Below are 16,513 nucleotides of genomic sequence, written 5' to 3' on the forward strand. Positions count from 1 at the left end.
CCCTACCATACAAACCCCGCTTCCCCAGATAATCTCTCCAACATTGTCCTGTACAGAGCAGAGTGGGAACTTGTCAAAATGTTGCAGTAAAAAGGTGTGTGTGCATGCTCATGTATGTTATTTTGAGACTCACACAGCAGCTGTGGGGACAGGCCACAGCAATGCTGCAAGTCCCAGATACACTAGTGCGTGTCTGCTCAGAAACAAACCCTGAGACAGAGAGAAGAGCAAGGCAGGCAGAGCAATGAAAAAGGAAACTTCAGAAAACTCCAGAGTGCCAGTGGAGAGGCATTGGATCAGTCATCCGAATAATCAATTATTTGAATGAAATAATGCCTGCCCAACTCGAGGTTCCTCTGCAAACCCCTCCCCTTCCTGGACCTCTCCACTCCATTTCCGGAGACCAACTCAACACGACATCCACTGCAAACCTATCAACTTTCACAGCTTCCTGGGCTGCACCTCCTCCCACCCTCCCTCCTGTAACTATGCCATCCCTTATTCCCAAATCCTCCACAGCATCTGCTCCCAGGAAGACCAATTCCACCACAGAACAACCCAGGTGACCTCCTTCTTCAAGGACTGCAATTTCCCCTCCCTCATGGTAGACAATGTCCTCCAGCGCATCTCCCCCACTTCCCGCACCTCCACACTTCCCAACTGCAACAAAGACAGAACCCCCCCCCGATCCTCACCTACTACCCCACCAACCTCCAGATACACCTAGGATGTATCCTCCACCATTTCCGCCACCCCAAACAGCCCCCAACACCAGGGATCTATTTCCCTCCCCACCCCTATCTGTGTTCCAGAGATACCATTCCCTCCGCAATTTCCATGCCAGGTCCACGTCCCCCCCGCCAACCCACCCTTCCCTCCCAGCACCTTCCTCTGCCGTCGCAGGAAGTGCAAAACCTGCACCCACACCTCCCCCCTCACCTCTGCCCAAGGCCCCAAAGGATCCTTCCACATCTGACAGAAATTTTCCTGCATTTCCACACGTCATCTACTGCATCCATTGCTCTCAATGTGGTCTCCGCTCCACTGGGGAGACAAGAGACACTTACTTGCAGATCGTTTCAGAGAACATCTCTGGGACACCCATACCAACTAATCCCACCACCCTGTAGCTGAACAGTTTAATTACCTCTCCCACTCTGCCAAGGACTTGCAGGTCCTGGGCCTCCTCCATCGCCAAGCCCTAACCAGCCGACGCCTGGAGGAAGAACACCTCATCTTCCATGTTGAGACACTTGAACCACACGGGATCAATGTGGATTTCACCAGTTTCCTTATTTCCCTTCCCCCCCCCCCATATTATCCCGGTCCCAACCTCCCAACTCGGCACCACCCTCTTGTTCATCTTCCTTCCCACCTATCTGCTCCACCCTCCTCTCCAACCTATCATTTTCACTCCCAGTTTAATCTACCTATCGCATTTTTGATTTGGAGATGCCAGTGTTGGACTGGGGTGTACAAAGTTAAAAATTACACAACACCAGGTTATAGTCCAACAGGTTTAATTAGAAGCACTAGCTTTCGGAGTGCTGCTCCTTCATCAGGTGGTTGTGGAGGGCACAATTATAAGACAGAATTGGTTTACAGTGTGATGTAACTGAAACTATACATTGAGAAATACCTTGATTGTTTGTTAAGTCTCTCATCTATTAGGATGACCATGATAGTTTCACTTCTTTCATATGTAAATCACAAAACTTGGAGATGGGGTCAGCAGCAAGACCAGGCATAATGCTTCCTCCTTCCCAATCCAGGTCCCAAGAGACTATATTGGCAACACATACAGGTTTGGTTGTCATTGTCTCTCAGTTAAAATGATCTGACCCCTTTTGGTTTAATATTAACTGATTTGGGCTTTATAAAAATATTTTTATATACAGAAGTGTTTTTAGATAAAACTGGGCATTTTTTTTCCCGATCACCAAATCATCGTTGACTCAAAAAGTTGGTAGTGAGTTGCGCTTCTGAAGCATTGCAGTCTATCATGTTGGTGGTTGGTTGGGAGACAAATGGGGAGATGAGGCCTTTAAAGTCATCAAGGTATTAATTGCTCACCTAAAGGTCTCAATTGATGGCTGGACAGGATGTCCAACCATAGAACCTCTGGGCTGGATATCAGGTCAGCAGGAGTAGGAATGCAATGGCTTGCTTACTGTCTTCCCACTTCATGATTAAATATCAAACCATCCCAAACTGCTGTAGGAAAGGACCTAAAACTCTGCCCAGACTCCATTCGAACATCAGGAGGAGGAGGTGAGATGAGAGTGACAGCCTCTGACTACAAAGCCACATACAATCGAGTGTGACATCATGGAGAAAAACTGAAACCAACAGGAATTGGGGGCTAACTCTCTGCTAGTTGGAGTCATATCTAGCACAGAGGAAGAAGGTTGTGGTTGTTGGAAGTCAGTCATCTCAGGTCCAGGACATCTCTACAGGAGTTCCTCAGAATTGTGTCCTAGGCTCAACCTTTTTCTGCTGTTTCACTGCTGCCTCACAGCACCAGGGGCCCAGGTTCCATTCTAGCCTTGGAGCATGCACATTCTTCCCATGTCTGTGTGGGTTTCCTCCTGCAGTCCAATGATGGGCATGTTAGGTGGATTGGTAATGCAAACCTGCCCAAAGTGTCCAGGGATGTGTAGGTTAGGTGGATTAACCATGGGAATATGTAGGGTAGGGGGCTGGGTCTGGGTGGAATGTTCTTTGGAGGTTAAGTGTGGACTCAATGTTGCTTTATCAAAAGCAACAAGATCTGGACAAAGTTTAGGCTTGGGCTGACAAGTAGCAAACAGCATTTGTGCCGCACAAATGCCGGGGAATAACCATCTCCAATAAGAGACAACTTAATCATTGCCCCTTGATATTCAATAGCATTACCATCTCTGAATCCTCCACTATTAACATCATAGGGTTACCATTGACCAGAAACTCAACTAGCACTACTGCATAAAAACAGTGACAACAAGAACAGGTCAGAAGCTAAGAATACTGTGGCAGGTAACTCACCTCCTGACTCCTCAAAACCTGTCCATTGCCGACATAACAGATTGGGAGTATGATGAAATATTCTCCACTTGCCCGGATGGGCACAATTCCACCAATGCTCAAAGCTTAACACCATCCAGGACAAAGCAGCCTACTTGACTGGCACCACATCCACAAGCATCCACTCCCTCCACCACCAATGCTCAGTAGCAGCTCTGTGTAACATATATAAGATGCAGTGCAGAAATTCACCAAAGATCCTTGCAAAACTTCTTCCAAACCCACAACTACTTCTAACTAAATGAATAATGGCAGCAAATACATGGAAAATCACCACTTGCAAGTTCCCTTCCAAACCACTCACCACCGCCGTTTGAAGTCACTTCACCTGACAAAGGGACAGCGTTCCAAAACTTTGTAATTTCAAGTTGACCCTGTTGGACTATAACCTGGTGTCGTGCGTTTCTGACTGATTTCTTTCCAGATGCTGTCAGACCTGCTGAGCTTTCCCAAGCAATTTCTATTTTTAATCTGACTGCATTCTAGTTTTCTTTCCTTTTTCAAATACATTAATACATCTGGATAGATATTTTTGTTTGATTTTGCAATCCATCTCATTCTTTGCTCAACAGGATCTCAACTCGTGCATCCTCAGTCCTGCAGGTAAAAGATTGCCTTACTCCTAAACCGCCTGTGCGCACTGCTGCCACCTGGTAAACAAATCTGCAGCTGCTGGAACTCAAGAAGCACAAGCAGAAATAGCTGGGGGATAAAAGCCCAGCAGGTCTTGCAGCTTCTGAGGAGAGAAAACAGGGACAAGGGTTTTGGTCAGGTGACCCTTGCTCAGTCAGCCTGTTGCTGCCACCTGGCGGCAATGTATGTATGGGTGAGATTTTTTCTGAAGTTCTGCGCTTGCTCAGTAGTGCCCCAGCGCCCGGGGGGCGGGGCTGTGGTCCACGTGATTCAGGCGCCGCTGGCCCCGCCCCCCCCCCCGTGGCCGCCATGTTGGTCGGCCTTGGCCGATGGTGTAGAGTTCCGCCGCCGCGCGGTGTGTGCCGGCTGCTGAGGGCCCGGCTCCGATGGCGGCGGCAGCAGCAACAACAACACTACAGCGGCTCCAAAGAGCCTTCGCTGGGCGGGAGAGGAGGAGAAGCAACCGGGAGAGGGGAGAGTCGACGGCGGGAGAAGGTGATGGAGCCGCCCGGGGTGGGGGAAGGGAAATGAGTCAGGACTCTGCTTCACTCAAACAGCACTCCCGCCCCTCCCCTGTTTTGCCCCGCCCCTCCCCTGTTGCCCCGCCCCTCCCCTGTTTTGCCCCGCCCCTCCCCTGTTTTGCCCCGCCCCTCCCCTGTTTTGCCCCGCCCCTCCCCTGTTTTGCCCCGCCCCTCCCCTGTTTTGCCCCGCCCCTCCCCTGTTTTGCCCCGCCCCTCCCCTGTTTTGCCCCGCCCCTCCCCTGTTTTGCCCCGCCCCTCCCCTGTTTTGCCCCGCCCCTCCCCTGTTTTGCCCCGCCCCTCCCCTGTTTTGCCCCGCCCCTCCCCTGTTTTGCCCCGCCCCTCCCCTGTTTTGCCCCGCCCCGCCCCTGTTTTGCCCCGCCCCTCCCCTCTGCCCACTCCCTTCCCTCCCCTTTTGGCCCCCCATCTCCCCTTTTTATCTTTCCTCCCCTCCCTGCCCCCTTTTCACTCCCCTCTGTCTTTTGAAGCTGCTGATGGTATGGAGAGTTTTAGTAGAGCTCAGAGCCAGCCACCCGCTGGGTGCCCGTGAGCTTCACCCATATGGGGGAGGGTTCCTGCAACAAGTTTACAAACTGTGGCCTCACCCCCTTCACCACACCGGCTCTTCCGTTTTCTTGTAAAATATTCCATTCTGTGTCAAACAAAAATTGTTGCTCCCAGTCCCTTTCGGCATTACCTCTCGTTTGTGCACCCACTCTTCTCAAGCTAAATTATTCTTTTTAAAAAATGGACAAGTCATTCCATCTGCACTTCGAACACCAAAACTATAGTCCAGCTGATCATCGCCCTTAACCAGGTGATACGATGAATAGTCGCAGCATTGTAGCCATGAGATTGAATTGCATGTAAAAGGTTATATTGGAATATTGGGAATTTTAATGTCTTAAGATGAATTAAATGACCCTAAGAAATCAAAATAGTCAGTGACTGCATTAGTGAAAACAAATAACGAAAGGTAATAAGTTTTGTTTTCAGAACTAGTAGATTTGTGGGCAGCACGGTGGCACAGTGGTTAGCACTGTTGCCTCACAGTGCCAGAGACCCAGGTTCAATTCCCACCTCAGGCAACTGTCTGTGTGGAGTTTGCACATTCTCCGGTTTCCTCCCACAGTCCAAAGATGTGCAGGTCAGGTGAATTGGCCATGCTAAATTGCCCATAGTATTAGGTAAGGGGTAAATGTAGGGGTATGGGTGGGTTGCGCTTCGGCGGGTCGGTGTGGACTTGTTGGGCTGAAGGGCCTGTTTCCACACAGTAAGTAATCTAATCTTTATCTGAGTCTGCTTGCCTGTGCAAGGTTTGTAGTTGAGGTTTAGGGTGTAGGTTTGCTCGCTGAGCTGTAGGTTTGATATCCAGACGTTTCATTACTAGGTAACATCATCAATGGCGACCTCCTGCTTTCTATTTATGTGTTTTGTCTATTTATATGATATCACCTGATGAAGGAGCAGCACACCGAAAGCTAGTGTGTTTCCAATTAAACCTGTTGGGCTATAACTTGGTGTTGTGATTTTTTACTTCCTATATCTAAAGCTAGGAGCTAACTAACTTGTAGAAGAGATTGGCTGGGTCTATTGACATTTCCTCCCACCCCCCTTCCCTCCCTAATATGTATAAACAATTACTATTTTGCAGGATGCATATGATCTGTCTAAATTCCCTGTAGAAAATATTAGAAATTTCAGCATCATAGCACATGTAGACCATGGGAAAAGCACACTAGCAGATAGACTACTGGAAATAACAGGTATGTTATAGTTTACGTAACAATGCTGTAAGTTAAATAAAATCACATGGAACTGGGGGTGATGTACTGATATTAATAGAGAACTGGTTGGCAAATAGAAAACAAAGGTAAGAGTGCTGCTGGAAAAGCACAGCCAGTCAGGCAACATCCGAGAAGCACGAGAATCAACATTTCCTCAGCCCCGACCCACAAGACTCATTCCTAATGAAGGGCTTATGCCTAAAGCGTCGATTCTCCTGCTCCTCAGATGTTGCCTGACTGGCTGTGCTTTTCCAGTACCACACTCTTGACTCTGATCTTCAGCATCTGCAGTCCTCACTTTCCCCTAAACAGGAAACAACCAAAAGGAATCTGAGAGTCTTTATCTTAGTGGCCGGTAGTGACCAATAGGGTGCTACAGGAATCAGTACACCCCAGCAACTCTTAATATATGTTAATGAATTAGATGAGGCAACTAAATGTAATACCTCCCAAGTTTGTAGATGGTACAAAGCTAACTGGGAGGGTGAACGGTGAGGAGGATATAAAAATACTTCACTGTGATTTGAACAAGTTGAGTGAGTGGGCAAATGGTAGCTGAAATATAATGTGGATAAATGTGAGGTTATTCACTTTGATAGTAAAGTCAGAAAGACAGATTATTATTTGAATGAAAATGTATTGGAAAGAGGGAGGTGCAGTGAGAACTGGATATCCTTGTATACCAATTGTTGAAAGTAAGCATGCAGGTACAGCAGGCAGTGAAGAAGGCACGTGGTAAGTTGGTCTTCATAGTGAGGGAATTTGAGTACAGGAGCCGGAATGTCTTACTGTTGTCCAGGGCCTTGGTGAGATTATACCTGGAGTAGGCTTGGTCCCTTTACCTGAGGAAGGAGGTTCTGGCATTGGAGGAAATCGATGAAGGTTTACCAAACTGACTCCTGGGAAGACAGGACTAATATTGAGAGAATGGACTGTTTTGGACTATATTGACAGGCATTTAGAAGATTGGGGGAAATGACTAATGTCATTTTAACCACAAAATGAGACAGGATAAATGCAAGAAAGATGTTCCCGATGACTTGGAAGTCAAACTAGGGGGTTACAGTTAAAAATGTGGGGTGGACGATTTAAAACTAAGATGAGAAGTTTCTTCACCCAGAGAACATGAGACTGTGAAATTCTTTGCTGCAGGAAATGCTTGTGGCAAAAGCAATGACTGTTTTTAAGAAGGAGTTAGATATAATTTCTGGGGCTAAAGGGATCAGTCAGTATTGGGAGAAAGTGGGATCTAAGTTGGATTATCAGCTATGATTGTATTAAATGGCATGGCAGCCTTGAAGGGCTAAATGGCTGACTACTGTTCCTGCTTTCTAAGTCTGTATTTTACAGTTTACATTTTGGAATTTGTGTTGTAAATGTTTTTGAAAAGGTTTGAACTTTGCTACGAATTATGCGTTTTATAGTGTGTGCCATTTAACGTTGCTGGTTCTTCAATTTTCAGTGTTTTGCTTTTTTAGATTAACCTTTTTTAAACCAAGCTATTTAAAGATGTTATGACACACCTCTGGAGCAGGTGGGACTTGAACCTGGGCCCCTCTGTCCAGAGGTAGGGACAGTACCACTGCACCATACAAAGGCTCTTAAGTGTCTTTTTTTCAATATATTACTTCCTGATATGTAGTAACAGATGACAGTTATATCTTGTATGAAGAACAGTGATACAAAACTGCATCACCAATTGCTGATTTCACTGGAGAAGTAAATCTGGACAGAGAATAACTATCCTTATATAGCTGCATTTAAAATAATTGGATAGGTTTAAAATTGGGGTACCAGACATAAGGAAACAAACACTTCCCTTGATCAAATAAAAGCATTTCAAAGAAGAGTCATTGGACCCGCAACATTAGCTCCTGTTTCTCTGTTCACAGGTCCTGTCAGACCTGAGTTTCTCTAGTTATTATTCCAGATCAAATTAATAGTAATTAACATCACTAAGAAAGCTGGTTACTTTCATTTAAATGTTTGCACTTTGATGTTTAGTACTTCATAAAATGTGTAGTGCATTTCACGTGCATTTGATTAGAAAAAGAGTCTTAAACATCTTAAGTTATTTGTTTTCAGGGGCAATTGTCAAAACTGATCGCAACAGGCAAGTACTAGACAAATTGCAAGTGGAACGTGAACGAGGTATCACTGTGAAAGCACAGACAGCAAGTCTCTTTTATCACCATGAAGGAAAGACCTATCTCTTAAACCTTATTGATACACCAGTAAGTACAGAATTGTTCCCTTTAATTTTATCAATTTTTTTTGCTTTGAGGCCGACTAGCTCATTAATTAAACTCACGCTAGTCCATCTGGAGTGACTTTTGTGAACATGATGGCTGCTTTTCCAGAAATTCCTACTTAACTCTGGGTTTCTGCTGTCCTGTCAGTAAATGGTACCTGGAGCTTGCAAGGTGAAGTTCAAGCCAATGATGCTCCACCCCCAAATTCCAGTTCAGAATAAAATACTTAGAATCACAGAATCCCAACAGTGCAGAAAGAGGCCATTCAACCCATTGACTCTCCACTGGCCTTCAGAAGACCATCCCACCGTGTCTACTTAAACCTGTTTCCTATGGCTAATCTACCTAGCCTACATGTCCATGAACACTATGGGGCAATTTCCCATGGCCAATCAACCTAACCTGTACATCTTTGGACTGTGGAAAGAAACCGGATCACCTAGCAGAAACCCATACGGACACGAAGAGAACAGTCACCCAAGGCTGGAATAGAACCAGAGCCCATGGTGCTATGGGACAGCAGTGCTAACCACTGTGCCATCCTAATGGAGTTGCCTTTGATGACTCTCTGTATTTTGTCACCTGTATGCCATATCTTAAATATGTATCTACAGTTAAATACCAGGTTGTGCTTACTATATTATGAAGCATACTTTATGTTGGTGGTAGTTCCTACTTTATTACATTTCTTTGCATAGTGTGTCTTTATACACAAACATTTCACCTCTATCTCTGTCTAGGGTCATGTGGATTTCAGCTATGAAGTTTCTCGATCATTGTCTGCTTGTCAGGGTGTACTGTTGATAGTGGATGCCAATGAGGTAAATTGGTCAAGTTGCATTTAGTTACCTTGTCTAATTTTATCCAAGCATTATTATACACTTGTTAGTATAATTCAAGCAAAAGAAATCTATTAGACAAACATAAAATCTTTGGTTTTACTTGCTTTTGGGGTATTGATTAGAAAGTAATATGTGAATGACTATTTAGAATCTTTGATTTTGTTTGGACATACTTGTGGCATTATCACTTGTTGGTTCATATGTGGACTGCCAGTGCTTCTGTGAATATTATAGAGTCCATAGTTCACAGTTTTTTTCCTTCTCAGGGTATTCAAGCACAAACTGTGGCAAACTTCTTTCTTGCTTTTGAATCACAGCTAATGATAATCCCAGTAATAAACAAGGTAAATAAATACTGGTTTATATATTTTGCCTTTGTTTCTATATCTTTTGTTTAAGTTAAATGCATTTTGGTGTTTTTAAGAGGGAGAATTTCAATGATTTAAGAGAAATGCATTGGAGCAATGGTCTTTTTCAGTCTCAGTTCAGAACAATTAACAAATAATTTTATACATAGCATATTTAATATAATACATCGTAGGACACTTTACAGGTGTTTTCTGAAACAAATTATGACACTGAGCTGCATGACTGATACTAGGACAGATGCCAAATACGTAGTCAAATAGATTGGTTTTAAATAATGTCTTAAAAATGAAAGTCAAAGTCAAGAGGCAAAGAAATGTAGAGGTGGAAGTCACATTTTAGATTCCAATTCACTACTGGAGCCATTAAGATTGAGATTTCTCAAGTGATAGAATTAAACAGGTCCTGATGTCTTGGAGGGGCTAGGCTTGTGGAGACTATAGGGAGGGACAGATTTATGGAGAAATTTGAAAACACGATTCAGAATTTTAAAGGAGAAAGTGATGACTGCAGATGCTGGAGATCAGAGCTGAAAATGTGTTGCTGGAAAAGCGCAGCAGGTCAGGCAGCATCCAAGGAGCAGGAGAATCGACGTTTCGGGCATGAGCCCTTCTTCAGGAATGAGGAAAATGTGCCAAACAGGCTAAGATAAAAGGTAGGGAGGAGGGACTTGGGGGAGGGGCGTTGGAAATGCGATAGGTGGAAGGAGGTTAAGGTGAGGGTGATAGGCCGGGGTGGGGGCGGGGGCGGGGGTGGGGAGGTCAGGAAGAAGATTGCAGGTTAGGAAGGTGGTGCTGAGTTGGGACTGAGACAAGATGGGGGGAGGGGAAATGAGGAAACTGGAGAAATCTGAGTTCATCCCTTGTGGTTGGAGGGTTCCTAGGCGGAAGATGAGGTGCTCTTCCTCCAGCCGTCGTGGTGCTATGGTCTGGCGATGGAGGAGTCCAAGGACCTGCATGTCCTTGGTGGAGTGGGAGGGAGAGTTGAAGTGCTGAGCCACTGGGTGGTTGGGTTGGTTGGTCCGGGTGTCCCAGAGGTGTTCTCTGAAACGTTCTGCAAGTAGACGGCCTGTCTCCCCAATATAGAGGAGGCCACATCGGGTGTAGCGGATGCAGTAAATGATGTGTGTGGAGGTGCAGGTGAATTTGTGGCGGATATGGAAGGATCCCTTGGGGCCTTGGAGGGAAGTAAGGGGGGGAGGTGTGGGCGCAAGTTTTGCATTTCTTGTGGTTGCAGGGGAAGGTGCTGGGAGTGGAGGTTGGGTTGGTGGGAGTGTGGACCTGACGAGGGAGTCACGGAGGGAATGGTCTTTTCGGAACACTGATAGGGGAGGGGAAGGAACTATATCCCTGGTGGTGGGGTCGGTTTGGAGGTGGCGGAAATGACGACGGATGATATGATGTATATGGAGGTTGGTGAGACCATAGCAACACGACAGCTGGAGGAAGAGCGCCTCATCTTCTGCCTAGGAACCCTCCAACCACAAGGGATGAACTCAGATTTCTCCAGTTTCCTCATTTCTCCTACCCCCACCTTGTCTCAGTCCCAACCCTCAAACTCAGCACCACCTTCCTAACCTGCAATCTTCTTCCTGACCTCTCCACCCCACTCCGGCTTATCACCCTCACCTTAATCTCCTTCCACCTGTCGCATTTCCAACGCCCCTCCCCCAAGTCCCTCTTCCCTACCTTTTATCTTAGCCTGCTTGGCACACTTTCCTGAAGAAGGGCTCATGCCCGAAACGTCGATTCTCCTGCTTTTTGGATGCTGCCTGACCTTTAGAATTTTAAAGTCAACTGTGACAAACAGAATAATTTGTGTACACAGTTAATTTTACTAAAATACATGTGAATATATCCATTTCTATAGATTGATCTCAAGCATGCTGAACCTGACAGAGTTGCAAAACAGGTTGAAAAGGTCTTTGATATTCCTAAAGATGAATGCATTCAGGTATGCAGTTTCTTTTCTTGTCAAGTTAACCAGTGACTGTCTCTGATGAGTGACTACAGGTAATACCTGTAGTTTCAGTGGTTCATATTTTTTATGATTGTAAATTTGGTATTCGTGCTATTTATGTAATCTTGAGGTGTCCGAACCTCTTTTCTAATAGCCCTGTAGTTTAATACTCCTGCGACAAGTAGGTAGTGAAGAGTTTAACATAAAATACTGGTGGGTCAGGATTTGCTTGCTTAAAGAACTTTGCCTTGATCTAGTTTGTAAGAAAACTATTAAACCAAACTAATGTTTTTTAACACCTAAATACAGTTAAATGTATTTAATGCAAAAGTGATTATTTGTTGTATTGTGGAGCATATAGCTTTGAATTTACCCTGCTGTTTTCTTCTACATGTGCTTTTACTATAGATTTCAGCCAAGCTGGGGACAAATGTAGATCAAGTTTTAGAAAAAGTTGTTGAAAAAATTCCTCCGTAAGTATTATTGTGAATCTTTAGGTTTCTGAGAATTTTCTTTATACTCCTGCTTTAAAGAAAACGCAGGATTTTATTGTAAGCAGCAGAATTGTTTCCAAAGTGGCTCTTTACAAGTATTACCGTCAAAGTCAGAGCTGATTTTATTTCTGTGGTTTGTTGTCAAAACATGTCACACAAGCTTTGGTGATTGAACAACCATTCAGCTAAGTAAAAGTACGATCTCACCATCTTTCTTTGATATTGACCACCATAGTGATAGTTGAAACCCCAGCTATCAACATCTTGAGGAATGACCACTGACCAGATATTTAGCTGAAATAGCCAAATGAATACAGTGGCTACAAGAGCAAGTCAGAGGCTTGCAGTTGTGTAATCATTGACTTGCCTTCTGACTTTCAACATCTGCAAATCATAAGTAAGAGCCAGTGCAATACTTTTGCCTTGATGAGTGCAACTACAACAAAGTCTAAGAAATTCAATACCATCCAAGTCAAAACAATCCACTTGATTAGTGCCCCATCGAGCTCATCACAAACTTGTTTTATATAGCAGCTTTAATATAATATCCCAAGATTCTACAGGTAAGCTAAATAAAATAATGACACAGTGCCACTTAAGGTGATAGTCGTGCAGATGCCTATGAGTTTGGTCAAGCTGGTAGGTTTTATAAGAGAATGGTGAACTAAAACAAAACATACCTTAACCAGTAACCTACAGAACTCACTAAGTGCAGGGGTGGCAAGTAATCAGGATTTGTTATGAGGTGAGAACACTGGTAGCAGAATTTTGGATAATCTCAATTTTAAGAATGGATTGTGAAAATTGGGCCACAAGTTCATGTGTTCAAGTATGGAGATAATATTCAAGAATCAAGGATGCAACAGTCATGGATGCATACTGAGTCAGGTTATGTGATGGAGGTGGGAAAAGATGGGTTTAGTGACAGTGTGGAGGTGTGAACAAAGTTCATCCCAGGGTTGAGTATGGCATTGAGGTTACAAGCAACCTGTTTCAGCCTCAAGACAGCTACCAGAGAAGAATGGAGTCAGGCAAGAGAATGATGATTTTCAATTGTTTGGATTAGATGTCAATTCCATTGATGTCCTGTCGAGCAGTCTAATGATTTAGAGTTCGTGCAGAGTTTGGGAGGGAGAAAGTTGTCATCACCAGACATGTGGAAACTGGCTTTGTGATTTTAGAATTATGTCATTAAGAGATGAAATTAGAAGATCAGAGAATAGATTCTTAAGAAGTTCCAGAGGTAACTGAGCAGGAATAAGAAGCAAGTAATATTTTAATGAATTCTGTAAACTTGGTATTTGTAGTATTAATGCAATGTTTTTCTCTGTGTTCCAAAATTGCTTTCAAATAACTCTGCCAAGTAATTGATTGTTATGAACCAGACCAAATCTTCCCCCCCACCACCAACTCAAAATAAAGCAAGATAGACCCCAACTTTTTATTTTAGAAGGCAAGTGTAAGGCTTTGTGTTCCAAAGTTAGATTGAAAACACCAGGCTTTAAGCAAGACACTTTGTTCTCATACACTCATTAAAATACATCAAACTAAAGCAGAATTGAAGTAACTTAGCAGTATTGAGAACTTAACAGAGTAATACATTAATTAACTGTTAAACAGCAACTGTTTCAATATAGTGACTTCCTATAAACACACCTTTGGCAAAGACAAATTCAGTAAAATAGATTCTCTCCCGTGCAATTCTTACAGCAGGAAGATAACCCAACCTTTTAACTGTAACAGAAAGGAATAACAGCTTCAAGATCCCAGCAACTACTGAAAGTTCAACTAAAATCCTGGTTCTGTGGGAGTTTGACCCTACCCACTCATGCTTCTTTTGTCTTTTAAAAACAAAACAGGGCTCAGAGCAGACAGTTTGGCTCCAAGTTTGTATCACTTGCTTGCAAAAGAAACCTGACAGAACAAATCCTTTTTAAGACACATTTCGTAACATGATGCAAATTAAACATTCACTCACTCCACCACTGTCAAATGCAGTGAAGTGCTGATATTTTAAGCTCTGAAAGGACAGGAGAATCCTAGCTGCCCATTTGAAGTCTTGAGCATTTGCCGTGTTTTTGCAACATCAAGTAGTAGCTGACTACTAGAAATATCAAATGATTATACATTGTTACTTTAATAATCTAATCAAAATTAAATTGATGATTTTGATAATTGAATTAAAATAGACTAAATTAAAAAATTGCATTGTATTTTTGCTTTAGGCCACGTGCAAAACTTTCAGATCCATTGCGAGCTTTGGTGTTTGATTCCACTTATGACCACTACAGAGGAGTTATAGCCAGCATTGCACTGTTTGATGGATGGGTGCAAAAGGGGGACAAAATAATGTCATCGTACACAAAGAAGGTGTATGAAGTAAATGAAGTTGGAATCCTGAGGCCTGATCAATATCCAGTTGAAAAATTGTAAGGAATCACTGCTCTGTCTCAATGTCATGTTCACAAATATTAGAGCAGTATTGGGATACATAGCTGCTTCTCTGCAGGTTGAAAATTCAGTTCACAAGGAAAACCCAATAATTCAGGTGACATATTCAATTTTCTTGTAAGTGGAGCAAGTTCTGTATTTCATTATTTTTCATTAAGTAATCTGCTGAGATGTAGAAGATGTTTGATTCTATATCATTCTCGATGGATTTTCCTTTTATCGCTCTTTACTATGTAATTGATTTGAAAATTTCCTTCAAAGTCAGATTCATTAAATTAAATTGATACCGAACATGACATTCAAAGTTCTGTACTACCGAGCAACTGTTAGAGTAGAGCATGAGACCATTATAAATGTTAGGTTAGAATGTGCTGCCAGTCCTTTCCAGTTGACAGAAGCATGACCAGACTTGAGCACTGTAACTTCAAAATATTTTACTGATGTACAGATTGAATGTTAAGTTGACTTTAATTATTTAATCCGTATTAAGTAGATTTTAAGACAATTTTTGAATATTTCTAATGTTAGCCAGTGTTAGCAGTTGTATAATTAGTCACAAATTTTTGGATCCTCTTGTATAATTTAATACAAGCTAAACATGAAAGAAATTTGCCACTATTAAGTAGATTGTTTACTATTATGCCTGGTGTTTAGTTTCTATATTTTGCAGAACAGTCACAAAGTGAAGTTTCACTTTCATGCATTTCTTTCCCTTTTCATACCTTTTCTAAAGAACACTTGTAGTTTTGAAATTACATTTTTAATACATATATAGTTTAGGGTTTGGTTAGAATAAAATTATACATTGTTATAGAGTGGTGTTATTTGATCTGTCACAACATAGTAGCGACAATGACAAAAATAATAAATGCTGGAAAAACCAGCAGGTTTGGCAGGGTTAGTGAAGAGAGAAGGGGTACACGTTTCAAGCCTAATATGCCTCTTCTTCAGAAGAGTGTTTTAATGAAGAGGAATATCAGACTTAAAATATTTCAACTGTGTTTCCATAGATGCTGCCAAACCTGCAGAGTTCCTTGATGTTTTCTGTTTTCATGCTTCTGTAGTATTTTGATTTTAACTGTGTTTTAATTTGTTATTTACTTGAAATGAGATATTCTTTCATTTACATTTTAACTAAGCCATACTTTATTGTAAAGGTGTGCTGGACAAGTGGGCTATTTGATTTGTGGAATGAAGGAGGTGAAGGAGGCACAGATTGGAGACACCTTTCATTTACAGAAACAACCTGTGGAGCCACTAGCAGGGTTCAAACCTGCTAAACCAATGGTCTTTGCCGGTAAGGAAACTGCTATTACTGCCTCAAGGCTACAAGATATAAACAAATCAGTGTGCCATAATGTTTTTCATTGGAATTAGTGGATGTAGATACAGTTACAACATTTAAAAGTCCTTTGGATAAGTATATTATTAAAAAAATATTTGGAGGGATATAGGTCAAATGCAAGCAGGTGGGATTAGTTTAGTTTGGGATTATGGTCATTGTGGACTGGTTGTCTGAAGGATCGGTTTCCATGCTGTATGACTCTGACTCTTAAAGATTTTACAGCTGTTCAGATACAGTTTTTGAAGTAGAATGAGCTGATAGGATCCAGTTCTGTTTTAATGGTTTCCTCTCCTGTTATCTTTGGGAACGCAGCACCATCTGATGGCCAGAAGTGCTCTGCATATACTTTTTTTTGGAAGGGTGTCAAGGAGCCTGTTCCAAGATCACATAGCATATTTTATAGCACTGATGTCTGTCAGAGGCATAGCTTTGCCAGCTGAAGTTACACATGTTACAAAAATCAACTGTCTTTTCAATGAAATTATCTTAAGCTATTTAGTGCAATGTTCTGTGTTCTTAACATCTTTTCCAAGGAATGTACCCCATTGACCAATCTGAGTATACCAACTTGAGAAAAGCTGTGGAGAAGCTAACACTAAACGATTCTAGTGTGACAGTTCACCGGGATAGCAGCCCAGCCCTTGGAGCTGGCTGGAGGTGAGTGACAAGCTAATCTATTTTAAAAACTGTTGGCATTCATTCTTTTTAATTATTTTTCCTCTTAGGTTTATTCTTTCTCATTAAAAACATAAACCTTTCTTCTGATCTCTGGCATATACTTGGCCAGCAATGAAGGTCAGAGA

The 16,513-nt window shown here is 42.7% G+C and overlaps 1 protein-coding gene across 3 annotated transcripts in view; it reads left to right on the forward strand.

Moving 5' to 3' along the window:
* The first annotated feature begins 3,999 nt into the window (after positions 1-3,999).
* The window catches only part of guf1 (GTP binding elongation factor GUF1), a 28,613-nt gene continuing 16,099 nt past the window's right edge, over positions 4,000-16,513 (forward strand). For 2 of the 3 annotated variants that reach the window (XM_060831035.1, XM_060831044.1), the window contains exons 1-10: positions 4,000-4,191; positions 5,869-5,980; positions 8,087-8,235; positions 8,994-9,074; positions 9,362-9,439; positions 11,331-11,414; positions 11,829-11,893; positions 14,140-14,343; positions 15,523-15,662; positions 16,244-16,367. In XM_060831035.1, coding sequence (XP_060687018.1) covers positions 4,006-4,191; positions 5,869-5,980; positions 8,087-8,235; positions 8,994-9,074; positions 9,362-9,439; positions 11,331-11,414; positions 11,829-11,893; positions 14,140-14,343; positions 15,523-15,662; positions 16,244-16,367 — 1,223 coding nt within the window. In that variant the 5' untranslated portion in view covers positions 4,000-4,005. The other variant, XM_060831053.1, reaches the window with a different exon arrangement.

Source organism: Hemiscyllium ocellatum, chromosome 1 (genome assembly GCF_020745735.1).
Source record: "Hemiscyllium ocellatum isolate sHemOce1 chromosome 1, sHemOce1.pat.X.cur, whole genome shotgun sequence".
Lineage (NCBI taxonomy): Eukaryota > Metazoa > Chordata > Chondrichthyes > Orectolobiformes > Hemiscylliidae > Hemiscyllium > Hemiscyllium ocellatum.